This window comes from Blennius ocellaris, assembly GCF_963422515.1.
Source record: "Blennius ocellaris genome assembly, chromosome: 1".
NCBI lineage: Eukaryota > Metazoa > Chordata > Actinopteri > Blenniiformes > Blenniidae > Blennius > Blennius ocellaris.
The window spans coordinates 12,140,575-12,168,412 of NC_137650.1; the positions used below are offsets into that span (position 1 = coordinate 12,140,575).

At 42.5% G+C, this 27,838-nt stretch overlaps 1 protein-coding gene across 1 annotated transcript in view; it reads right to left on the minus strand.

The window, feature by feature from the left end:
- Nucleotides 1–27,838, minus strand: part of igf1rb (insulin-like growth factor 1b receptor) — a gene marked incomplete at its 5' end in the record, with an annotated part of 56,902 nt that overhangs the window by 19,123 nt on the left and 9,941 nt on the right. The window contains 2 exons of the mRNA XM_080498963.1: nucleotides 125–428; nucleotides 26,822–27,388. Of these exons, the coding sequence (XP_080355089.1) occupies nucleotides 125–428; nucleotides 26,822–27,388 (871 nt within the window). The remainder of the gene's footprint in view (nucleotides 1–124; nucleotides 429–26,821; nucleotides 27,389–27,838) is intronic.

Genomic DNA, 27,838 nt, shown 5'->3' on the forward strand with positions numbered 1-27,838 from the left:
CAAACGGGCGTCCCAAAGTGCTGCGGCTCCTCACCTTTTATTTTATTTTTTTAAATTTCTGTTCCCTAAAAGGGTTGACATGACATGTTTCACGGTGGAAGCGGGCCTCCTTGTAGCGGCTCACCTGTTGGGCGAGGTGCGCGTGTACCCGGACGGGCATTCGGTCATGCACTCCCCGCCGTGGATGACGAAGCTGTCCAGGTCGGGCAGGTGGACTTTGGAGCAGACCTCGGCGCTGATGCAGCGCCACCCCTCGAACTTGTATGTGCCCGGAGGACAGTCGGCCACGCAGTGCCCCTGGTGGTAGTAGTGCACGCACGCGGCGCACGCCGTGTCGCTGCTGGGGACTGAACAGCTGCCCAGACACTGAGGGTGGCAGCAGTCGCCGTCTGCAGTGCATGCTCGCCGTCCACACCTTTCCGGACATTCTGGTGAGAAAACAGAGACACAGAGAGAGAGATATTATATGAAAAGTAATTGTTATTTAAATACTAGTTAAATACATGAAGTCAAATGATTAGATCACTTTTGTATAGACCCCAATATGTGCTTATAAAGTTGACTACAACGATATTAAACAAAATACAATCCATGCAGATATTTTGTAAAACTACAAACAAAAATTACTAGAAGAAAAAGTCAACTGGATTCAAATGTTTAGTTATCGTCAAGTTAAAAACTCCTAAAACAAGATACCATCGGATATCAATGAAAAGCAAAGATCAGTTTTGAACAGTTCATTGTGATCACTGTGGCAGCAGATGAAACTATTCTTCCATTCTGTGATTCCACCTGAAGCCAAAGTCTGGGGAAAAAAAAGTCACTATTGCAGCTGCGAGCTCACCAGGTTTAAGGTTTTTTTTACTTCAAAGAACATAGTCATTCACCGCGGTCAACATTTCTCTTCAATTTGTGACAATGTGGCAAACTAAAGAAATAATTGACGACATCCAGAGTCTCTAGCTAGAACACTGAGAATCTGGAAGATGATCAATCTCCAACAAATACCTGCCTAGAGGTCTTTTCTTCCTGTAACTGAAACTCCACATATTATAAACACAACTTTCCCAGACTGTTAAAGGGGCATTTCCCTTCTTCAGCAAACACAAGCAGAATACATAATTGCATCCAGTCGCTCCACAGATCTGAATATCCTGCTGGCACGATACCGTTGGCTTCAGGAGTGAGCAAATGATTTGCATTTATTGAACAATGACAACACAAACACACATGCACACCAGCCCAAATCGCAGCTTGTAAAAACACTAAGAGGCACTTATAAGACCACATTAAATCCAACCAGCAAACAGACTTTTCTTGTTCCTTTTAATCTTAAAAAATATATTTCAATACAGCAAACAAAAACCCCGTAAAAGATTCACGCTCCACAAGAGCTTTTTGTCTGCCGGAGAGACCCAAGTGTGGAGCATCCCGGATCCGGTAGCAGGGGAAAAAAAAAGAAAAACAAGTGTCTCCAGTCCAGGTTTTCCGATGCACACGGCTACAAATAACTCCTCCAGTTGCTGTGGTGTCCCTCTAAATGAGAGGATATTGTAAGTGGTGACGGGAGAAACAGATCGAGGAGATTCCGGTGAAATAACGGGCATCGACATACGTGTGATGAAGCAGCCACACCCCGAGGTGGAAGCCGTCACGTACAACACGCGGTGTCAGCCGGACGAGATGGATGGGGGGGGGAATAAATACTGTAACACATGTTTCCTTCATCGGGACTCAAAAGCATCAACTTTTAATACTGTCGAGACGAGACAGAGATATAATCTGACAGGCTGGAGGCACGGATGTTACGGAAACCAGATTTCATTCACGTAGGTTAATGTTTCAACAAAAACCAAACAAACTTGAGTGCACAGGAAGTGATGTGTTGGTGATGAGGCGCCAAGTGATAAAGATGAAGTGTCTTTCAAGGCGCTGCCTCTGTCGGCTCTGTCAAGCCAAACGCCAAAACAGCACTGCTGATAAAAAAAGGTCCCCGGATGTATCCACGAGGAGCCGCTCGATTATCGTGCCTGAAATGATGCTGAAACAGCTGGACGACGACTGGGAGTGCAGTGAAGGAAAAGCCTGCCAGAGCAGATGTCAATTTGCAATCTGAAGTCAGTCATACCCGACAGAAGGCTTCCAAACATCTGCTGGACACTTTTATCGCTCCACCTCAGAGTGGGAAGCCTAAAAGAAGGGGAGTTGCGTTTCAGAAACACAGAAACCACAAATAACACTGACGGATTAGTAATCCTCACGTTTGTTTGCAACCAGCGGGTTCATGTTGCGACACCAAATTCCTCAACCCCCTTTTACACAGACCTTTATTCAACAAAACATTCAGGTTCTGGATCCAAAGACGATCGACCATGTCGTTCATGTCTGACATTACATGGGATGTTACAGTCAAATACAGAAATCAAAAACATGTTTGAAAGCTACAGTGTGTGATTTGGGGAAACAGCCCATGAGGTTATTCCAGTGACATCGATGTGCTGTTTCTGAAACTAACAAGATAACAAGCTACCAGCTCAGTCTATTTAGAAAGACTGAATTGCAAACAACAACATTTTCTTTTGAATTAAACAGAGAAGAGCTACACTATTGACCTATTTTTAATAGGTTTGCTCTCATCTTTGAGCTTTGCTAAGATATTAAGATATAGAAGATTTGTTGAATTAAACTCATAAGAGCATTCGATGAAAAAAAATCTCTATTTAGCTTTATCTGCTAAAAACATAAAGAGATGGTAACCGTGGCTTCAAACGCACGCTAAGAAAGTTATAATTTCTAATGGTATATTTTACTGTTTGTCATCGCAATGTGCGAAGGAACATGTTAATTATCTATTCAAAGATGGGTATTCTATATGGGCGAGTGGGTAAATACGATCTACTACGCTGTTAGAGAAACAGAGGAGAAAAGGGACTTTTGAACTGTGACCCTGCAAAAGCTCTACTGATTGTTTTTGTCATTTTCAAGATATTTTTCACCCATAACCTGATGAGCGTGTACATTCTGCAGCCTGTCTGACCTAACATACAACACCGATGCAAACCTTTAAACCAAAAAAAAAAAAAAAAACACACTGATGCAGCACACCTGTGTGAGAAATTCCTGGCTGTAACTTCAAGTGCATAGCAGAATTCAAGCGCAGCACCTGCCTGTGGGCTGTCAGACGTCTGTCGCCCTCTGATCTGCCCCGTGGTTTTTTTTTTGTTGTCTTTTTTTTTTTCTCTCTCTCTCCTCCATTTGTCATTTCCTCTTGGGTGGACATATGAAGTTGTAGAGATCTGCTGTCCTTCCCCTCTCAGTCTGTGACCATGGGATGACCTTCCAGCCCGCCTCTTGACTGACACGGAGGCCAATCAAAACCTTTGCACTGTGGTCCCACCAGCCATTCAGCAGGCTGTTTGCGCTGCGTTTCGCTGGCACAAAATGTTCTCTCTTTCTGCTCCGAGGCCCCCGCCGGCCCCCCGACTCCTGCTCACCATCTGACCCTCTGTGATGGGGCAATGGACGCTGGAAAGGTGTAATTTTGCCGTGTGATAATGTACAGCCTCTGGCCTGCAGAGGCCCAGGAGGGGGAGGAGGGGAGGAGGAGCTCAATCCACATTCTCCCAAATACGACTCTCCGACTGACCAGAAGAGCGGCTGGCTGGAGGAGGACGGGGTCAGTGGGTGCATACAGCAACAAACAACAACATCATAGATCCTGCTTTTGATCGCCCCCCCCCCCCCACACACACACATTTTCCTCCATTGCTACACTTTTTTAGAGACAGGTTGATGCAGAGCTGCAGTAGGAGCAGGAGGAGGAGGAGGAGGAGGAGGAGGAGGAGGGGAAAGAACTCAAGGAGGGGAGACTGAATTATAAGGAAGGAGGAAAAGGTGTTGGGTGATGGTGAAGGAAGAGATTTGTGACGGAGATAAAGGGCTGCTGGTGGTTGTGATTAGAGGAGGAAACTGAAAACACAGTCTTAACAACCACACATGCGTGCACGCACACACAGTTGGCGCGTGCTGCCAGCTGGGGGAGCCAGACAACACAAACCAATAGCGAGGCCGGTGGGGAACAGGAATGTATATCATTTAAAAAATATATGAAACTACATGACTCATACCTGGTCAGTGTGAGTGTGGATGATTGGAGGGACAACACAGAAATTAATCACTAATTTCCTTTTTAATGGACAAGTCAATAAGTGTAAAATAGTCGCCATATAAGCTGTGCATGAGCTTTATATAGCCAATTAAACCTCCTAAATGAATCCGCAATGCTCGATTCTAAAGCTCTCGAAAACTTGCATTCAAGCTGGCTGGAACACAACAAGTGTCCTTTCCACTTCCCAAAAAAAAGGCCAGTACATGTTGTCAGCACTAAATCGTCATTGGTGGAGTGTTTAGACTGTGTGCTGCTTTATTCCAAACTGTGGAAAGTTACCCGACGCAGCAGATTGTGTGTCTGAGCATCTGATCTGACTGTTGGGCGTAGCTTGCTCTACTGGACTTCGTTTTAGGGATGTCAGCATTTCTCATAATCTCCCGAAATTGGACGGTTAATAAAATGACAGGAAATGAGCTGTAAGGAGAAGGTGCAGGTGTTCCCCGAAGTCACAAGTGTAAAATAAAAACAAGAAAGAACCACATAAACAGTGCCAAATGCTGAATGGACAAAATACAAATGCTTTGTTTTTTTGTTTTTTTTTAACTGCCTATACTTCAATTGGATACATTTTTCTAACAGTTTTATACATCAAATTATAACACCTATACGATAAATCCATAATATTGTCCAGACAGGTTTAATACTTACATTTTAGTGAGCAAGTAATAAAAATGTGTCTCATAATTCAACCTAAACTCTTGTGACAGTTAAACAGAGAACAACTCTGCATGTTCTGTACATATTTCCAGTGGTAACTGATGGGAAAGTACTAAAATGACACAAAGAACAGGAGATAAAGAACAGAAAACCTTTCTATTCAACGCGATGTCAAAGCTTTAGAGAGCCAATAGTGATGTGATTGATAGGTCAATGTGGCATTTCCATTTCTTGACCTTATTTAACCCCCGAACTTATATTATATTATTATAGTCGCCTGTTGAAAACGAGGCCACACAGTGGTGTACTGGTCAATGCTCTCGCCTCATAGCACTCCGCAGTAACCCCAACACTTCAAAAACATGTATGAAGTGAACTGATGACTCCATGAAAAATAAAGTGGCCCAGAAGACTGATGGAAGAGTGAAAATATTGTGACACATCGCATGTTTCACCATCTTCAAGGAATTTAAATTATGCATGCCCCCATAAATACTACTATTAAATAAACATATTTTTAAATAAATAATTGTAACCATTACGTGAGAGCTTATGGGAATCGGTCATTATATTAGATACTTTTCCACAACTTTAAATGTATATACGAGTCCTTGTCCAAAAGTAATACATATTTCAAATCCCAAAAATAAACCCAATTTTATACACTATCAAAAAAAAGAATACACTGCATTCAAAGTGATTATGCAAATTGAAAGCAAGTGTGATGAAGATTGAACTTGTTATTTTTCCAATTAAACTTATGGATGGTATTGTGTGTCAGTTATTTAAATGACAGAAATCAATCTCAGACACCTGTGATAGTTAGTTTGCCATCTGAGCCCAATTAAAGAAAAAACTACTAAAGAAGGGCATTCCACATCACTAAGCACATCACCATTTTACAGCAATATGGGAAAGAAAAAAGGGTCTATGCTGCCAAAAAGCATGAAAAGGTTGAATGCCTTGGATAAGGTATAGCAACCATAGATATTTCATGAAAACTTAAGCGTGATAATCATACTGTTAAGAGATTAGTGGCTGATTCCGAGCACACACACGGTTTTGTGGAGATAAAGGCACAATGCGGAAGGTTTCTGCCAGACAAATACATCGGATTAAGAGAGCAGCTGCTAAAACGCCATTACAAAGCCGCAAACCGGTATTTGAAGCTGCTGGCGCATCTGGAGTCTCGTGGAATATCAAGGTGTAGGCTCCTTCAGAGGCTTGCGGAAACCAGGATTCGGCGATGTCTAACCAATGCACACAAGAAGAAACCAGTGCAGGGGGCCAGAAATACAGGAAGAGTCATTTTCAAGCAGGCTTGTGGCTGTGCAGGCCGAGGTGGTCCGTATGGATGGGGTGGTGGGTGGCGGATGGACGCCCCCCCCCCCCCCCCCCCGTGTCCCAACAAACCTGTCATGTCAGCAAGGACGTACCGGTTCCACATTCCGCTTTCCTCCAACACTCCAAAAACGTGTACGAGGTGAACTGATGACTCCACAAAAAAAAAATAAAAGTGGTCTAGAAGATTGATGGACGAGTGAAAATGTTGTGACACATCGCATGTTTCGCCGTCTTGAAGTAGTTTACATTATACATTGGTGTTGTATTATTAAACTAACATATCTTTAAATAAATAATATTAACCATCACGTGCCAGATGTTATGAGGATTAATCATTATATTTCATATATTTCCACAACTTTAAGTGCTGAAATGGTTCAAATGTAATAAATAATACAGCCACCAAACCCCAATACTACATTTGAAGAGGTAAATCGAAGATGTATAAACTTTTATACACTCTTTAAAATAATTGTGTGGTATTCCAGGGTATCAATTTTTCCACGTCCGATATCTAACCATATGTGGTAATGTATGCACCTCTTTATGATTCAGTCCAAATAGTAAATTGAGATACTTAAATACAGGACAATGTTTCTACTAATTATTTAAGACAAGTGTCACATTTGTAGCATTTCTTATGTTAGCATAAACACCAATGTGTTTGCCCCGTTTTGCTGCAACAGGGCTCCTATCCAGAGTTACAGCACCTGATCGATGCTTGAACTTGAGTGCATTCCAACTTTCAAGTGTTTAAATATCAGTCAATTCAAATCAAAAGGGTCAAACTGATTTAAAAATAGATTTGTATTTATAAGGTGTCCTTCAATTAATACAAACTTAATGAACAGTGTAACCAAGGTTTTCGCCTCATTTCACCTCAGTCAATATGTTGAGTCGGTTGAATCCGCACTGCTACTACAATGAAGCATGTGTTTTTTCCAACTGATGATTGCAGAGACATGTTCTTTCCATTGTTATTACAGCATCTGCACAGCTGGCAAGCAGGTAGTACGTTCTTATTTAATTAGACCAGCTTGATTTTAGTGTGTCACAGCTAACTTTGACTGTTCTAAGTAAGTTTGCCTCAGTCTGCTCCAGCTTCTATTTTCTGTGTTCTCTCTTTCATCCATCACTTTCAACTGGGGATATTGAACTGTAGTAGGAAGTTGCCATTTTGGGCTATGGAGTAGCCGGTGCCCATTCATGAAGTGCAACAGTTCACCTATTTTTCCATTGGGTCATTACAGAGCAGTCTGGCAGCCGAATAAAGATCGCTGTTGTGGGTCAAAAAGCCGATACGGGGGCTTCCAGGGAAACTGAAATACCAGCTCAGCAGGAAGTCAGGCTGAGAAACCGGTCGCCAACTTAACGGTTCAAAAAAGCCCATGCTCATGCTTCTAAAGAGATCCCACCCCGACAAGCTCCATGACAAAGATAAAACACGAGCAGCGAAAGAGAACTTCAGGGTTGCTACTAAACTTTGCGATCAAAGCAGCAGGTGTGCTGACGTTTCCCTCCCGCTTGATCAGCTGATCAAGGAAGAATTAAAAGCCCCTTGTTAATTCCCGTTTTCAGCGAGAATTCTCTGGGCTGAGTATGTCCCACACAGGCGCCGAGTGGCTGCAATGACACCCGAGGCTTGAGCAGCAATAACAACAATAACAGTTAAAAGGCAGATGTCTAGACTGGTGACGGCCCCGTTGATTCACAAACATAGATATAGATCTGTTCTGGCAGCACCGGTTAAGATTCCATATTTTCACCCCCCCAAAGCCAAGTTTGTGGCGCAACACGCTCGCTCAACAGTCCCAACGTGAACTCGGTGTGCGTCTTACTGTCACCACGAACCATTGGCACAGTCAGCGGCTTCTTATCTGATTAATCATCTGAGCTGCAAGAAGAACGCCACAGGAACGCATGTCCTTTGAGTAGAAGTATTGCTCTCGTATTACCCCTCGTGGAGTGGAAAAAAAAAACATGTAAAAACAACACTTTATTGGCCCAGTTGGTAGAACAACTTGTTCTTGAATTCAAGAGGTTGGTGGTACAATCCCCATCTGCCATGTCTCTCAGTGCAAGTCTTCTTGAGCAAGGCACTAAACCCTGACCTGCTCCCAGTGAAGGACGAGCACTTTGTCTGGCAGCTGTTGCCGTGTGTGTGTGTGTGTGTGTGTGTGTGTGTGTGTGTGTGTGTGTGTGTGTGTGTGTGTGTGTGTGTGTGTGTGTGTGTGTGTGTGTGTGTGTGTGTGTGTGTGTGTGTGTGTGTGTGTGTGTGTGTGTGTGTGTGTGTGTGTGTGTGTGTGTGTGTGTGTGTGTGTGTGTGTGTGTGTGTGTGTGTGTGTGTGTGTGTGTGTGTGTGCGTGTGAGAGAGAGAGAGAGAGAGAGAGCGAGTGAGTGAGTGAGATCTGGTCCAGCGGGGGAAAAAAACAAAACAAATATTGACTGCATTGTTTGAGTTTTTCTTTCAAAATGAAGATACCTAGATGTATTGACATTTTACTCAGAGTCACAGTGGCCTCATTTACAGGTTCAAGTTCAAATTAGTGATTTTTGAGCTATCTAAACAAACACAACCTGAAGCGATTAGAAAGTCAATAACAGCAGTGTTGGGCAGAGGCTGCCAGAAATGAGCCCCGCGGGGTTTCCTCCAACCTCCTGGAAGATTCAGTTTACGAATTACGTACGACACACAAACGGGACTGACAGTCTCAGCACAAAAATCACAATTTAATCCATAATGAAATAAAAAATAAAACCTTGATATGGATATCCAGGGGCACAAAACCACCAGGTGGCCCCAAGAATTGCAAAGCAAAACCTCATCAACTTGGGCATGAAAATAAAAAGCATCCAACTATCTCAAAACAAAGATATTAGAAAGAACCAACAGGATGATCAAAATAGATTGAATATTACCAAAACACACAATCATTTGTAGATGTAAAGTGACCATGCAGACGCACAACTATCGCAAGAGCAGAGAAAAATACATTCAGAGGCACAGAAAACAACCTCAGATAAAAGCAAAATCACCACAAGAACAGGACAGGGACAAAACAGCAAAGTCATACTACTAGATGCGGATCTCACAGGTCTCTGAAGATTTCCCAGATTCTTCAGGATAAGCGGCTCAAATCTGATATTAAGATCAGTCAAAATAAGGGCGACATATGCTGCTAAAAAATATTCATGTACGTTCTTTGCAAATGAATGTATAATGTGTTCGCACTACATGTCTTCATGAACGTCCTTGTATAGAATCTTGCTTTAGGATGCCAAGATAGAGTGGCAGCATTTCACTTGGCACCGTTTTTCTATATCACTGCGAGTATAATGTGAAAAATGATATGTGATAGAAGATATATTTACAATATATATGCAGTCATGCGAGCATGGCGTGCAAAAAAATATTTAAGAAAAGATTTGCGGTTTATCTTGGCTGCAATAATTATTTAAAGGCGCATAAATACGGCGCTCAGTAGGTCTTAATAAACAAAACCGGCGCTTCAAAGGGCCACCAAAGTCAGATGAGAAACTGAGACAGCCAAAGTTTCCACACTCGCGATGTTTTTCCCCATTTTTCAAAAGGTTTAACTGTGTGAATGTGGGATAATCCTTGCCCCGACTCCAAACCTCACACCCTCAGTGTCCTCCCGGTGTGTGCCAGGTCGAGAGCCGGGGAGTAAACAGCGCCGGCGACGGCCTCCTCGGGCAGAAACAAGAAGTTGATGATGTACAGAAAACACAACAATGTTGCTGTGTTTTCCGTCTCGTACAAAGCTCGCTCTGTTCGCGACAGACAGCCTCGTCAGTGTTTGCAGGTTCAGTCAGTGAGGCGGTCATTCAGAAAACCAGTCAGTCAGAAGTCTGTGTGTGGTGTCTACAGGGCCGACTCGCACAACGCTTTCAATTCATTCAGTCTATTCAGAGCTCTGTGACGGCTGACCGACGCTGTCCTCTCCGTCCGCGGAGGCTCCCGGCAGACACCGGATATCGCAGCGGGACATCAATTTCACCTTGTTCAATGCGTGTGACAGTCGGAGGCACCTCGTTTGTTTGGCTAAGCTAACTGATGATGGCGGCCCAGAAGTGTCGCAGCTTCTGCATTCTTGTTCTGGGATTTGTTTGTCCTATGCTTTTGTATTTGTGTCGCGGGTTTTTTTGCATTCTGGGGATGTGTACAGCTCGCTGGCTCAGGGGTTAGATGTCCACCCCCTTGCGATTCAGCACCAGTATAAGTTGTTGTTGTTTAACCATCAACTAATAAACTAACCACTACTAGTCAGAGCTACAGAGGTTTGGCCGATGAGAAGTTGGAGATACGTCTTTAAGTAAAACCACCACTGCCCAATGTGTTATTTTTGTCCTGGATAAGCTCATATTCCATTCATTTAATAGTTGTGTGAGAAAACAACCCCCCCCCCCCCCCCCCCCCCCAAAAAAAAAAAAAAAAGAAAAAGTTGAGTGAGCCTCATACTTCAACACTTGAAACTGGATATAGTTGTTGAAGATTGTCATTAAAGACTCCAAAGGGGTCACATACACTTACATTATGTGTTTGTCAGATTTCTGAGAGTTTTCCATTGTAAGTTGACGAGTCCTATTTGAAAATCTTGTTTAATGGAAAGAGATTGTTTTTTGGGAATTTATGTTGTGGGCATTCGCATCAGAAACACAGAGGACTCCCGTAAATTCTTTTAGTTTGGTAAAGTCACGGAGTAGTGTTTTGCTATTTTTCATCCATCCACCTGTATCACTTCATCCAGAGTCAGAGGGTACTGGAGCCGATTCCGGCTCAAGAACGGGCAAACGCCGGGTAAACCTTTGACAAGGTCAGCTCTCGGGAGAGAAAAGTCCAAAACAGTCAGGTTATTAAGCACAAGCCACGTGACGCACGGCAGAGGTAAAAGCTGCAGTTTACATAGTGCCTGGGATATCCACATTAATGCCGGGCTTCATTCACTTCCTCATCTCCCTCCCACCCTTCGAGCCTCCCTCCTCTCCCTTCTCGACCAAGAGTCCCACTGGAGATGTGTGGTCTGAAGCTTCCTGTTGATAATTACAGTCTGCCCCAAAGCAAAACACTACAACAGAGAATCATTCTTGTTGGTGACGAAAAGCTGAACATGCTCCCCTTTCTATCTCAAGCCATCGGAACATGGAAAAAGAACGTGTGGCTCAACACAAACCTGTGAACTCGGTCTTGTCATCTTGTAGCGTCGCCCCCGCAGTGGGCTGCGGTCTCAGAGACCAAGGATGAAATCTATTTTCTGCAAGCCCCCCCCATAAATGTACCTGTGGTGTATGACGGTGTGTAGAACCATGTGCAACGTCTGCACTTTCTTCAGAACATACAGGACCGGGGAGTATCTCGATTAATTTGATAAGGCAGAGGGAAGGAGTTTTAATTAAAACGTACCCTCGCACTGAAGGAGAGCTTACTTTGAGACCTTCAACCAATAAAGCTGAAATCAATAGCCAGAGTAGCTCATTCACTTTGGGAGGATTATTTTTGTTTCAAAGAAAAGCAAAGATGAGATTACAAAGCATTTCAATATTTTATAAAATATTTAGACCTCCAAGAGGTTTTGAACCAGTTTTGTCATTTAACTAGACCATTGTTGTATTTTCAGCTTGTAATTCAGTTTGAACTATATTTGCTGATTTTCTTTGAAAAGTAATAATCACTATTGGTCTTGCATGAAAGTCCCATGACAAATGAGTGGACATGATGAAATGTAATGGAAAAAAAGAGCCAAGCATGGTAAATAAATGATCATAGATGTCAACACCATTGCCTAACCGAAGAACATAAAAGTAAAAGACGGTCAGTGTTTGTGTAATAGCTATTTGAACATTTAATAGACATTTTACTAAAAGCAGCAACTAACCAATAATCAGGGCAGTGTATTTACAAAAATATAAAGACATGACATATACGTTATTCATTATTATATACTACCATATTGAAAGCTTGGTCAAATTAAACAACTCTTTGTTTAAGTATAAAAGACATTTGAGAGATTCACCTTAGTACAGTTGCCTTAATCAGAAAAAATGTAATGATGATGTGAAAAAATATTATAAAAACCTTCTGGGAAATGATACACGATCAAAAAATGTATATCTCGGTACACCAGTGTAATATTGAACATTTTCTATAATAATATCTACAATAATAAATAATCAAGAATTTCTACTGATTTGAAGAGAATTAAAATTTTATTACCGGTAAGTAATTTTTTTTTTTTTTATATTGAAGCATAGTTTTCCAACAACCCAACAAATACATTTAATGTGCTGATTTAGATCATGTTTACTGTGACCACATTTTCATACCGTCACATCGACAGTATTGATGATGTAGTCAAAAAAAGATGACTTGCTTTCTGACTGCTGCCCTTTCATGTCCCACTTTATCCTCACACACGCTGTCCTGCAGGATCAGACAGGCAGGCAGGGAAAATGACGCATGCAGGAAGTTGTGTCTAATGCACTAGCACCTGATTAAAGACCTTGCACCACATATGCCATACGGTGTGGCACACTAGTCCAGTTCAAGGACCGTGCGAGACTTAAAATATGGCTGGCATTTAAATAACCTTGTTGCTGGCTCGCACACGGCTTCATCCTTTCTATCAATCACTCCCGACACAACAGCCATTATCGCTTAGAAAACAATGATTTGTTGTATACACTGCAACGGAAAAACAGTCGCAGGATATGGAGCGACATCAGCAAAATATTTTTGTTATGGCGAGTCTAAACAGAGCCAACAGTCAACCTTACAGAGCTCGTTGAGAACACACATCTGTCAGATCAGCTGACACTACAGGATAACCACAGACAAAAGGAATTCCTGGCATCCCTCTGTTGACTGACCTGGAAAAGACAAGACTAATCAAATGTTTTGGCCCTCCGGAGGCTCCGCAGAGGCCACACAATAACAGGGTGGGAAAGATTCACCAGGAGCGGTCCAACGAGCCGCTCCGCGATACCTGCAGCTGCAAGGTGGAGTGGAGGGCGGCGATTAAGGCGGGATATCACGACGTTGCTCTGGTATCGCGGGACAATGAGAGTAACACAAACGGCAGCAAAAAGAATGGGGCCGCTGCTTCACAGTGTCAGACGAGGATCGTGAAACTTTAGCCACAGCACGATCTGGCCACAACACATGCTCCACATGCCGACCACTCATGAACCTGCTTGATGTGTACGATTCAGTGACAATGTTGATGGCCCACTATGAAAAGAAATTAAAAAAAAAACATGCATTTCACTGCAGATGTACAAATAATGTTGGAAACGCATCCACGTGTGTCAAAGAGTCATTGAGAGTGTGTTATTCAATGCACAAAGATAACTGGGAAAGAGAAGAGGGGGAAAAAAAAAAAAAAGTGGAGATCTAAATTATCTGGCTGTTCTGCCAAGCCTTAATGGAAGCACATTATGAAGGTAAACAATTAGAAGTAAACATGCTGACATGCTGGCACGTCTCCTGTGGCCGTGGCTTTTTCACAGTATACAAACGGGGCCAGATTAGGTCCTGAAACCTTCACAGTGTTTATCCTCCTAACAATATGCCTCATTGTAGGAAAATGTCAAAATCCAGTAAACATGGACACAGTCTCACCCACTGACGAACTTCTTGGATCACTACTGTTTACAATAAACAGTCGGAGCTGTTCTTCATCACTGCATCCTATTCTCCCGCTCTAATAAAAATTATAGCTACCGACTCTTAATGGATTGAAACCTTTATTCCACTGTTAAACCCAACAAACAGGTACAGCTCGTGGTGATTTTTAACTGGCAAACTTTTAATTTTTGTAAAGCAAGTATTGCTTTGAATGCAAGACAACCCTGATGGCAAGACAAAGTCCTTCATCCACAAAGCTCGAATTTGGAAAAACCTTCTACAGTCTCCAGTGTTCTCAGCCGACTCCTCGGAAAAAAGAAAATTATTCAAACTTTAAAAGAACACTTTATTCCAACATATTTTTTAAGAAAATTTAAAAATCTTGCATTGTTATGTTGTTATGCATTACTCAAGCCTTTGCAAGAACCAATAAATACATACTGATGATACAGTACTTCACTGTGTGGTATCAGGCCCGGCAAACAAGTCATGGTTCTCCAACTGCTTATCACCGACTTAGCTTTGAGTCCTAAGTCGCTATCGGGCCCTGTTATATTTCACAGTTTGGTCCATTAAACACTCCTCTGCATAACCACAAGACCAGATAATGATACTAAATACAGCCAAAGATTGATCAAGTTATATATATATAAAAAAAAGTTTTGCCAGATTGTTGTTTTGGGAATTAAATAAAAAAACCTAACTTTGCACGGCTTCACGAGATGTCAATAAGACAGTATGGCTTAAATTAAGAGTGCATGATGCATCTGCTTTGCTTTTCCTGAGGTCCTAGGTTAACTCACGGCATTTGTTTGTGGATAATGAATTGAAAAACGCACACAAGAACTTGAAGAACTGCAACAGTAGCTTATCAGTTCCTTCTGACGCACATTTCTATTGAGACCTACATCATTATTGAGGAGATCAGAGTTTATTTGTCAACACTGACCACAAACAGTCATACAAACAGGAATACACTCGTCAATCCACACACACTGAAGGAGTTGGCTGCATTCCTGTCCCTTTGTGTTTGCGTGTCTTCTTGGCGATGGAAGGCAGAAATATCTCAGGAATTTGATGGGAAGGATGATGGAGGCAGAGTACAGGATTCCCATTCACCCTGAGGCGCCTGTGGCTTCACTGACCTATTGTACCTCTGTGGTACGATAATCTGGCCAGATTATTCAAAATCAGAAATCAAGGCCTGATGAACTTGATTTCCCCTGATGAACAAAGGATAATAATAATGACTTGGATTTATATATCGCTTTTTTTAAAGCCGACTCAAAGCGCGTACAGAGACCATTATTTATTCACACCAGTGCCACCAGTAAGCTACATTGTAGCCACAGCTAGCCTGGGGCATGCTAACAAAGGCATGGCTGCCATTTGGCGCCAACGGCCCCTCCGACCACCACCAACATCCATGCACCATTCATCGAGGCAGTGTGGGTAAAGTGCCTTGCCCATGCCCACAACGACAATGAATCTGGATAGAGTGGGATTCGATCCGTCAACCGTCTGGTTATTTGACTCTACCACTGAGCCACGATAGCTTACAGGATTGTAAACCGTTTGCTAAAATCACTGATACAAACCTCCCAAACATTATGGTTTCCTTTGATATCTAAATTAGCTCCATATAATTGTTTTATTTTACCAAAGTTTATCGAAGTTGTCTTTGCCTGGTGTTCAATCGCATTTAAGAAACATATTGAACTTTGATTATTGAGAGAGTTCAATATTTCAAGAATTCAATAAAAAAAAAAAAAGTTTTCCACTCAACTCGAACATGCATGACACAACCTTTTGTGTCCTCGTGTTTCTACACACGAGTCGCGGGAACATCCTTTTTTTTTTTCATCTTGTAAATGATGGAGAAAGCCTTTACAACAACACCAACCCATCCCAACCCAATTCCAAACTCCACAAACAAGAAGCTCATCTGCATCCCTGGTCACAACGCATCCCGATCCGACGGTGTTAACAGAGCACAATTAAAGGCCACATAATTACAGTAGGCACTTCAACACAGCCAAACCAGTAATGTTCTCTTCCAGGAATTCCAGGGATGGGTGTGACTCCTCACTAAAAGCAGTCATGGATGTGCCTGGTTTACAAAGCAGTCCCTATAATTACCAGCCCTGACAGCCTACGGGTTCTGGGTCAGGGTAAGGGGGTGCACGAGTGGTTGTGTCCTCATACTTTGTGATTTTTGGTCGTGCTGATCAATGATGACTTTCAGAGTGCTGCCTGCTTGAGCTAACCACAACAGTCTTTTGAGGACAAGATCAACGTGCTTGTGGCCCCGAAGAGCGTCCAACAAGGACAGTTGAGACTTGTTGTCTAATCACAAGGGGGTCGGATCATTTACACCAAAGCATGACTGAGATCAGAATGTCTGACTGGCCGCTGGATCGTGTAAAAATAGGGCTGAGCATAATCAAGAGTGTGTGTGGGCAATTCATGTTTATTTCCGATTGGTTCTGGTATGATTATAGACGCTTGACAACTTCAGTGTTTTGCTGTTAGGCCAACTTAATGCTTAATAGATTTGTTCGGAAAGAATAGTTTTAGCTCGTCTTGCCAAAATGGCAAACCTACATATTTTGTTTCAAAGTTGTCTGATACATCTGATGTATCAGATGAACCTACAAACGATTAAGAAAAAACAACCTTGTGCTAGCTGATGGTGTGAAGCTCTCGACACCTGTTGCAGCTCGACTTGAATAACACTATGTTCCCGTCACAAAGCATGTTGGCATTGTCAGCCAGCTGTAACCAAAAGATTTAAGGAAAGAGTCTCGGTGGTGATTGAAACTGATTACGTAAGTTTCACAAAGCCCAACTTATCAAAGTCAGGGTTGTGCTTGCGGACATATTTCGCCTTTGAGGAGGATTAAAAAAAAAAACTCCCATCACTGAAGTCAAAAGTTTATTTACACCTGTGTTAACACTTCATGTTCCGGACCTCCAGACTGTGGTCATGAGACACCGGCGAGACCAACTTCTGCACTGGTGCCAAAGCTGTCCTCAGCTTCAGGGTTAGGCTGCGTAAAGCAGTTGCGCACCCACCGTCTGTTAAAGGCCATGCGCGCACACACAGGCACACACACACGCGCGCCCCGTGGAGTCCCAAGGCTGTCGCGGCCCACAGCCCAATGGCGAACAATTACTGTTTTAACATTCTTTCGACATTCTACTAGTTAGAAATTGGCTGGTTAAATCATGTAAAAACACTGTGCTACACGTGCCCTCTTGAAGACGGCTCATCCCTCAGTGTCAAGGTCTGTGGAAGTGGTCAGTTTGGTAATTAAAATTTTCATCAGGGATAAAGAAGTTCATTACATTAGTGATCAGTCATCTTGACAAGAGTGTTGGATAATCATTTAGGTCTGCCTTTACAATGAGTGAATTACACCAAGTAGTTTAACCAACATTAATCAAGTTGGCCGTGATCGTCGGTTTGCCTAATGGGACTGAACCAACCACCTTCTGGAATCAGTGTTGAGAGATTTCCACGGCTTCCTGTAGGTTCACATGTTTGCATATGGTTAATATGTACATATATCGGTTATGTGTGAACATGCAAGCATGATTACCAACGTTCATAATTGTGGATGTGAATGAATAATTACTACATCTATCTTTGTATACCTGTGGGCTTCTTTTAGTCATTCAAACTTGGTCTTTTTGTGATTCACTCAACTGATGCAGGTCTTCTGACGTAGACCAGCACAACATCACATAATAGTGTGTCAGAGAAGAAAGAAGAAAAAAATGTGTTTGATGTGAAGTTTTCCTGGAGAGACCCTCCGTTTACTCTGTGTGGAAAGGTTGTCTCTGCACCTGACAAACCTAATGGATCCCTGATACTTCTCTCAATGACACGCAGTCCTTGCTCGAGAGGAACTTATGACAAGAGAGCAGTCATGTGGTGGAATTTGACGACATAGAAATGTGCTCATCCAAGGACATCGCTTTCCACACCAACATTCAGGTTTCTACTTCCGGTCACATAGTCAGAAATACAAGGCAAGGACATCAATCAGCTCTAACATTGTGACCACTGAAAATTGAAGGGATATAACACTTGCTTTTTCTATATCAGTAGGTATTGGAGTAGATTTGGCCAAATTGTGAGCAAAAGTGTTAGAAAGAAGGAAGAGCAGTGATCTTCCGACAGCGTCATGGGCAGTCCAGTGGTTCGATCTAATAGATAAACCATGGAATCTCCAACAGCTGCATGGAAGTTCTGAAAGAACAGAATTGAGATATAAACATATCAAAGTCTGTTCGATGTGGAAATGCAAAAGAGGGGGTCGTCACACTATTTGTCCTCTTGGTTTCTCAGTCACTTCTCGACCAGAGATGCGACTACAAGCAGCCACATGGTCAGGTGTTCTTCATCCATCGCCAGATTAGTGTGTGTGCATCGAGTGAGAGCACAGGTACATCATGGCATGGAGCTAATCATAGCAGAGATTAGACAGACATCCACGAGAACTTGTAGTCACAGGGCTTTCTTAAGCACTAAGCACTGGCACGGGGTCACACAAGTCAAACTGTCTGAATCGAGTGACCGCGCTTGCCCAGTTGGGCTCCTCTGACTTTCAGTCAAAAATATCTCTGCACGCTCGCCGCGTTATTTTACATAATGGCTGGTGGTGGTACTTCCATATGCAAATGTTTTCCATGTATGCATGTATGTGGTGCTGCCGGGTATTTCAGGCACTGCTGTCATGCAGTTATACGTGTGTTTAGGAGGGGAGCCTTGCATTGCTTCTACAGACCAGCCGCCGCACTGCACAAGTCATTTAACTTTAAACACACTTACACAGAAGCACTCTAAATGACCAGACTTCTGAGCATCCATCACAGCTCACAGCCTCAGCCCATCACAGTATCATCTATTCATTTCCTCACTCACCACTTTCCTTCCTTTAGTCCTTCAGTGTTTTCCTCCGCCCATTAAATTTCCACGTTACCACCTTACAGGCTGTCATGGCTGTGTTTTTATTCCATCCTTTTTAAATAACGCATTGGCACTTTGGATAATGCATCACCGACTGAATGCTTACAGCTGACACTTGAGCCTCTTCTTCACATAAAGCCTTTTGCTAAAACAGTAGAACAGTCTGCACTGAGGTGGACCCATTCTACTCAAGACACAGATTTCCTCACGGGAGCAAGAACAAAGTTACTTCGAGTTATCACCGAGAAGGAGAGAGATAAAAGTATTGATCGTAGGTAGTGTGTTCATCTTCTAACATTTACCACACCCAACTCAAATTTCAGAGCAAACACACAGTATTTGTCAGAAACCGACCAAGAAAAACTGCTGCGATGATTTGCAAGGGTTCTCCTCAAGTATTACTTGTTTTGCACGTTTTCTGACATGGCGTAAAATAGGCCATGATAGTGAGAACAAAACAAAATAAATCCAATAAATAGTCCAAACCCAGGACTTTTTTTTAAATGAATCTTAGTTGAAAATTTGTATAAAAACACTGAAGTGACAGTTGGCTGATGAGGAGGGAAAAAACATTCCGATAATCGAAATGAAGACTCACTTCTTATTTTAAGCACACATCTTCTGGTTTTACCATTGCAAATGTAATTAACTTAAGGTTTTTGCAGAAATTTCACATAGGATTTTTGGCAGTGGAAAACACCACCTTCGACAAATTCAAACTTTAAAACTGGAAATAATCAAGCAACACATATGACAATACTTGATAAACACCATTTACAACCTGAGCTTAACCATACATGGACCCTCAGTAGATCGTGGGCATTTTCCGAGCTGCGCTTCATGGAGAAAATATTCTCGTCGATCAAGGATCAAGGGGTCACATTCTTGTATTTATTGTTAAAGGTTGAAAGTTTATTTATACTTTTCAAACTGTTTGATAACTTCCGATGAGGATGTTTACTCAAAGTCACTGTAGCAAAGTGAATCATGGCTGAATGATGAGGTTTCCTTGGGAAAAATGCAGCATTGCTATTTCGTTGATTTGCAACATCGAAAGTCAGATATGGATTTTGGATAACAATATGGATGTTACCCAGTGAAGCCGTTTTCATGGTATGTTTTTTCGGAATATAAATAAAAACATACCTTCATACCCCCAAGCAAAAATATGACAGAGCTATATGTACTCAGAAGGTTGGAATAACACCTACTCGGCGCTATAAGGAAAAACAAAGCCGCTTGTATTTGCTGTGTCACAGAGCATGTAGCTATATTTAATTCCAACTCACAAAAGTTCTCCGAGGTTAAACAAAGAATCCTAAAAAATCGAGGCTCTTGTTCAAATTTTTTCTTCGTGTCCAACTGCTGCTCTTCAACTGGAAAACAATTTGGAATTCAAGACACAAAGGACAACTGGAATGCACTATTACACATCAAAGGGAATAAAACACATTCACAATTTGGTTATTATTTTCACAATTATGGAAAAAAGCCAAATCTAAGCACAAAGATGTCCATTGGTTGTGGCTGTGTCTGTAATTGAAAGAGTGTCCATTTTAATCAATATTACAGAAGCAAAGTCTGATGTGCAGATGGAAATGATGCTGAATTTGTGGCAATGTAATAATGTTTCTCATCTCTGTGATCTAATGGTGAAGTAATGAGTGCAGATGCCTTAACCAGACTGTAATTGTATTTTAATGGGGCTGGCACAAAGTGTTGCTAAGCAGAACATTGTGGAGGCAAGTGGGTGTTGAGATACACGTCTGCTTCTCGAGAGCTTGCAACAAGTGTGTGATATCTCAGTACAAAAGAAACAAAAATGAATACCTCAGCCATGTCCAGGTTATTCATACTGCAATCAGACTAAGTCCCGCGGGGACTGTCGACTATGGCAAACCCTCCACTGAATCCCTGGCATGGCGGAAACGAAGAAAAGTTCAGTTGGAGAAAATGTGTGTTTAAAAACAGCCTCACATTTAGCACTACAGAAGCACAGGGCAAATAAACACTGGATCCACCACATCCAAGGGCGACCAGAAAACAGGGGAGGGAGGAGGGAGAGGAGGTGGCAGGGGTAATGCTGGGACTTAGTCCACAACACACTCACACACACTCTCTTTTTTTCTCTCACTCTCTCTATGTTGGTCTCGCTTCAGCTCCCTTTCACGCGAGCGGAAGCGCATTTTCCTGCGAGACGGCTGATGATAGCGTGTTTCCTACATGTCAGCTATGCACTGTGTCACCACGCTACAGACACACAATCAGCATCAGCAATTTAAACTCAGCCAGACAAAAAGGGAAAATCACAGCAGTCTTTTTTCTTTTAAACCACAAGAACTGAATTCACACAGACAAGAGTAGAAGCAGAGAGAGAAATCATGACGTGTAGAAAAGCTCCTCAGTTTTAAGTATTCAGAGGCTCTGACATACTGGTGAATAATTACTGCTCAACATGTGGCCATCACTGATAATAAAAAAAGATTAAAAAGTATAATTTACAATCATTTGGTCTTTTGCCTTACAGTCTATCGCATATCGATCACATTGCCACCATTACACAGAATTCAATTTACTCAAATGTGAAGAAATTAAATTAAATAAAAGGCTGGAAAAAAAAAACCAGCACCATATCAAACATACAAGAGTACCTGTGGTACAAGACACAAACACAAAGAAGGCATCAGTGATGTAATCTCCACACAACTGTTTCTAGAGACAGAAAACTCATGTGCAGACAAGCAACTAATGTATTAAATCGGAAACTATGGCAATAAGGCAACTAAAACTGTTGTTCTGACCAAAAGCTCACAAACACACAATATGTTGAGGGGAATTGGCTCCAATATTAACAGACGTCAATGACCTCAAACACTCAGCCATATTGTGTTTCCGTCAGTTCCTCCAAATACTTGTATGCAAGCTAATCTTGTAGAATGAACATGCAAGGGCATGCATCATTCCCACAATTCCCTTCAACTGCACTGTAGTCGCTGATCAATTTTACTGATCATTTCATCCACGTATCGTTGGCGCTCCAATACACACACTAAGGTAACGGGAGTGACGGAATTTATCAGGCATTTCATCATTAAAAAGTAAAGTGAACTTCATCAATCAATAAGCTGACTAGTACTGCAATTTATAACCAAACTCAAGAAAAACACATGTAAATGACAAAAAGGCAATAGCTTTGCAGGTCTCAAAGAAAACTGTACCTCATGTAGCTGTATAATAAATTACACAGGAGAATTATGAGGAATTTGATAATCATTATAAAGTTACATTCCTACACTCAAAGAAAAAGTTTAATTATGGCCTCAAGATGCACAGTGGTGTCGTGGTAATCACTCGTGGTAATGTTCTCAGTACAAGTCCAGGTGAGATTCGTGGCCTTTCTTGTGGAGTTTCCAAAATCTCTTCATGCATGGTCTGGTTTCTTCACACCTTACAAAAACACGTGCTTTAGATCAACAGGTGACTGAGTGAGTGACTGTGACAGATGAAATTATGGCCTTTGTTCCTTTACCAGTTTATATTTTTTGTAGTATATCAGATTTACTTTACCTAAAAACCTCCATCCAAATAAATGTTTTATATGTGGATAATGTGATGTTAATCAAATTGATAAAACAACATCACAAGAGCAGAAATTATGACAGTAGAAAGAGCTTTTAAAAAGAGGTTTAACCACTCAATGTCTGACGTGAGGTTACCTAGTCGGCTGTCCTGAGCAGCTCTTGGGGGTAAGTGGGTAACACTTACCCGGAAAGGCCTTTTTCAGTGAATGAACAGGGGCAGCTGTGTGACTCCACCACTAGAAGTCGCCAAAGTCAGACATGACTGGAGACCCCCCCCCCCCAGATAGGAGCATGAAGTTTAGAAAATTGCTTCCATACTTGAGTCTTACCTTGGTATAAACTAAAATAAACACATGTGCCATCGCCACACATGTACTCAGTGTTTTCTGTGCTGCTAATATGGCATAAAAGACCCGGTGTCATCAGCGTAGCATACGAGCTTAATGGCTGCAAACACAAAACGCACAGTGACATGTCAGGTGTGGTAAATTGGCCACGAAGCAGGCTGAACAACCCCGATGACAATCCTTCTGGTTTAATGTGTAATCCCCTTCAGCCCGGGGTGAACAAAAGACAAAAATTCCTTCCAGTAAATCCCAGAAGACCTACTTTGTACTTTAATGATGTGCTTTCATCTCCTCAGACCATACAAAGCACCGGAAAAACATCCCCCATGCTGCTCTGTGTGTGTGTGTGTGTGTGTGTGTGTGTGTGTGTGTGTGTGTGTGTGTGTGTGTGTGTGTGTGTGTGTGTGTGTGTGTGTGTGTGTGTGTGTGTGTGTGTGTGTGTGTGTGTGTGTGTGTGTGTGTGTGTGTGTGTGTGTGTGTGTGTGTGTGTGTGTGTGTGTGTGTGTGTGTGTGTGTGTGTGTGTGTGTGTGTGTGTGTGTGTGTGAGAAAGACAGAGTGAGAGAGCAAAACGTGTTTGCTTCCCAGCATGCTCGGACATGGCTCCTCTTTGGAAGAAGCCTTTGAGTTATGAACAAGACAAAAACACTCAAACCAGATTCCCAAAAACAAATGAGCAAAGTAAACATAAGAGAATAGAATGCAACCCCCCCTCCCCCAACACCCCCATCACCCCTCCACCCCAACATTAACAACACGAGCATAGCTGAATACCACAACGCAGGCTTTATACCATCTTTTCCTTGCAACAGTTTTATGAATGAACCCAGACTAAAGGCACCCATCCCTTCATACCGAAACTCAATGTGAACAGTTAGATCTCCTTCCTTAGGTCATCTATCTATTTGGCTAATGGCTGGGTCCACAAATAAAAGGCTTTTCAGTTTAAAGTCCGCTGCATTTGCCTGCATAGGAAAAGACCTGTGAGCAAGGCACACACCTACACTGAAGTTAGTGAAGCTTGATACACGACGTAATGACTGGAGACTGTTTGAGTTTGTTGTGTTTTACTACTCGTGATACAAGATCGTGGTAAACGGACTTCACTTATATAGTACTTTTCAAACTACATGAGCAACCCCAAAGCACTTTACATCTTTAATCGCATTCACCCATTCACACACCAATGGAGGCTGCAGGTGGACATGGGAATTGAACCTGCAACCTTCCAATTAGGAGACGACCGCCCTATGACTGAATGACTGACTGACTGCAAACGTCATTCAAGCTTACTGTATAACATTATTGGGTGGAAAATGATTACCACGCGAGAACCATCACTACATTTAAATATATGTTTCCATTAATAACTCGATGGACATCAACAGTTGAATATCTTTTGGTTCTACCAACAAGCACAACTTCCATTTGAAAAAGAAAAAGCCTCCAATAGAAGGTTAGAAACTCCCCAAAGATGCAAACAATGTTAATATAATTGCTACACAATTGAAAATGTAACAAGTCAATGCTTGAGCTTGACTTTTTTTTCCTCCTTGCATTTATGGTGACTAAATGTTTTTTTTCATTTTAAATTCACTGTAGAAACATTAAGTGGTATTATCTGTAATTAAAAAAAAAAAGTTGAAGTCACATGACTAAAACAACCTTTACAAAAATTATATAATTTGTTTTCTTAATGCTTTCCTCTACAATATTAAAATATAATAACTATTTGTTTGTTTAAGGTAGCCTTTAGCTGGTAACTGCCTTTAAAAATGCATTCAAACTTTGTATAATTAAATTACCTCAAACTGCACAACAAATAAAACCTCTAAAATTAATATTAGATGGGTTATTTTGTGAAGTCTGTCATTTTCCACACAAATATGAAAACAGACAACAGCTTCAAGAAACAATATGGTTGAGATTGGTGATGCATTTGCAGGTTTAAAAATTAGCCCCCTGAGCTGTTGCAGTGTCGACACACAAGGACTGGATTGCACTTTGTTGACCGGCTCTGATGTGCAGGTAAAGGAGCAGCCGGGGCAATGAGTGCGGTTGTTTGGTCAGCCAGCTCCTCTGCTCCAGCCACCGGCCTTCTCTTTAATGAGGCCCGGCTTTACTACTGCCAGACTCCTCCAATAAAGCGCCTAATAAATAGCACAACAATGCTAGTCTCTGCAGCGAGGGCGGCGGCGCTCTTGTTGTCTGAGAATCAATCCTGTTGGAAGGCGGCGGCGGCGGCAGCTAAAGGCCCATTTGCCCCGGCAGACACACTCCCTCTGGAGCGCCACGAGACGGCTTATGCATCTGCGCGGGGTCATTCTCCACTTCCCCTATATTTAGTCTACTTCCAGTGACTTCATAAAACATGTCAGCCTCCATGAGAAGGAGATGCCAACTGAACACCAGCACAGAGCTCGTGCCTGGAACGGTCTCACCTGCCCCGTTTGTCAGGTTCTCAGATATTGCTCGGGGGTTGAAGGGGACCGTTGAGGGGGCACAAATATGGGGCTTTATAAGGAGAAACAGTTTCTCAACTTATTTATCAGTTTGGTATGTGCAAACTGCAGGCTGGTACACACTCGCGATTTATTGAGCTTTCTTTTTGTATTCCAGCTTTCTTTGCGCCACTCATACCAAGATCAACAAAGGCATTTTTTCCATGTGTGCAATCTCTGGCGTTGAGCTCTCATTTCTGGGCTTTTTCCTTTCTGTGTTTTGACCTTTGTCATCGTTTCGACCGCTTAGTTGAACATTGATGAATCAAGAAATGAATTAAATAAGCTGAGATGAACTGTTGACTTGTCCATGGTGTGCACATGCCTTTTGCTCACATAAGCAGGGGTTGATTTGGATAAAGTGACAAAGAAGATCAGTTGATTGAATGGCTCAAACAGGCACAATATATCTGATCCCACTGGTTGCATGTACACCATCAATCCATAGATAATTGGTTTGGTTTATTCTGTAGGAGCGACGGTGCATGGCCTTCCTGCGAGACACAACTTCTGATTGGGCATATGGTTCACCCCAGTCAATGACTGGACAAATTATGTAAACTGAAACGAGACATGTTTTTCTCCATAAATTTGTAACAAACAGATGTGTGGGTCTCCAGAGTTTTATTGTGTGCCGTCCATTTCCTGTGCACAAGACAGATTATAAACCAGCAGACACCCACTCCATCATCCCACACCTTCTTCTTGAACACATTCCTTCAAATGATTTCTTTCCCAGCAAGTCCACACTCTCTTGTCACTCCGGGCCTGTCAGACATATTTGCATCTCGGTAATTTGCCCGTGTGCACGCAGGTGTGCCTAAATGAGACGACGATGGTAATGATGATGATGACGACGATGATAATCACTCTGTGTGTGTGTACAGATGTTCATGCAGTTGATGCAAATCCTGCAACACTTGCATGTCACAAGACCGAAAACATCAACATGCTGAGTCTGCAGCAAGGCGCCAGTCACCAGGGAAACAATTCAGCCAGACACACACACGCGCGCGCGCACACACTCGGCCAAAAACACACGGTCTTGAAAACAAGTCATCGAAGTCGCTGCAATCGTAAACACAAAATTAGAGGCAGCATTCACAGTCCTTGTACACAAAGCTGTTTAATTAAGCTCCTGAGCATTACCTCCTTTAATTTGGTTCATCCAAGTAGGAGAGAGCAAGCGACCTGCATGCCACAAGACACCAGAAGGTGCGGGATTCTTTTTAAAAGAGGAAAGCTCTGTTACAATACCAAATCAAAAAAGCCTGTTTTTTTAAGCTCCAATTCCACAGATACTGACATCTGATCACACTTGAACTCTCAACTTGAACAAACACCTGAGAAGTGATAAAGCAATGATCAGCCGACAGGTCGATCATTTACACCAACCCCCCCCCCCCCCCCGTCTTCCCAGCACTGCTTCTTCCACACAGTGAAAACACAACAGTTAAAGTGACAGGTAGCAGGCAACGGCTGCATGTGCCTTCATCCCGCTCTCAAACTCACATCTCCACAAATCAGGCCAAAGGCGCGGCCGTCTGCTCCATCGATTTGCAATTCAAATCCCCGATGAGCAATCATGTGTGACAGGCGGCTTACCTTTCTGGCAGTGATTGGAATTCCAGCAGCGGTAGTTGTAGTTGTTGTTGAACATGGTCTTCCTGCACTGAGGGCTGTTCTCCATGATCCCGGGGCAGACGTCGCTGCACTCCTTGGACTGCTTGTTCCCGGCGATGTAGTTGTTGAACTCGGCGTCCATGATGAGCGACCAGTCGATGGAGTCCAGGTAGCAGAGCTCGGGGTTCTTCTCGATGCGGATGGCGCCACGCGTGATGTTCCTCAGGCTGTACAGGCCGATGTCCTTCAGGCTGGTCATCTCGAAGATCACCAGCGCATAGTTGTAGAAGAGGTTGCGGCCCCGGATGACGGCGAGGTTGGGGAAGAGCGTGCTCAAGCTGTCCAGGCCGGACACTCTGAAGAGCAGCAGGTAGTCGGTGATCATGGTCAGCTTGGGGAAGCTGAGGGAGCGGAAGACTTCCTGGTTGCTGTTGTTGTTGTTTTTGTCGCCAATGAGGAGGATCTGCAAGGAGCCCTCCACCACCGTGCAGTTCTCCAGACGCCGGAATTCGCCGATGTCATTCCCGATGTCAATGCTGGGACCACATACTGCAAGAGGGAGAAACAACGAGACAGTGGTCACTATTCAAGAAACTCAAATGCAACTGCTCTCGCATTACTTTGTCCATTTCATGAGCACACAATAAGAACAATATAACTTTTAAATATGCATCTTTCATGGCTGTGTCCAGTGTTTTTGAGTAATAGTGTTTTACCGTCACATTGGGTCAGCAGCAAGTGAATGAAATTTTTTATTCTAATTGTAAAACTTCCACACACATTAGATTTATTATACATAAACTGAACCATTTCACATCATTTTGGTTATATGCTATAAACAGAAAATAGACAAAATAATTCACTTTTCTATTGTATTCACTTTTTTTAGATGCACATGTGCTCTTTACATGTTCTGGGTTAATATAATATGACAACCTGTTCAATACAACTCAATTACATTTCCACACTGATGACAAATTGTCCAGAGACTTTAAGGGG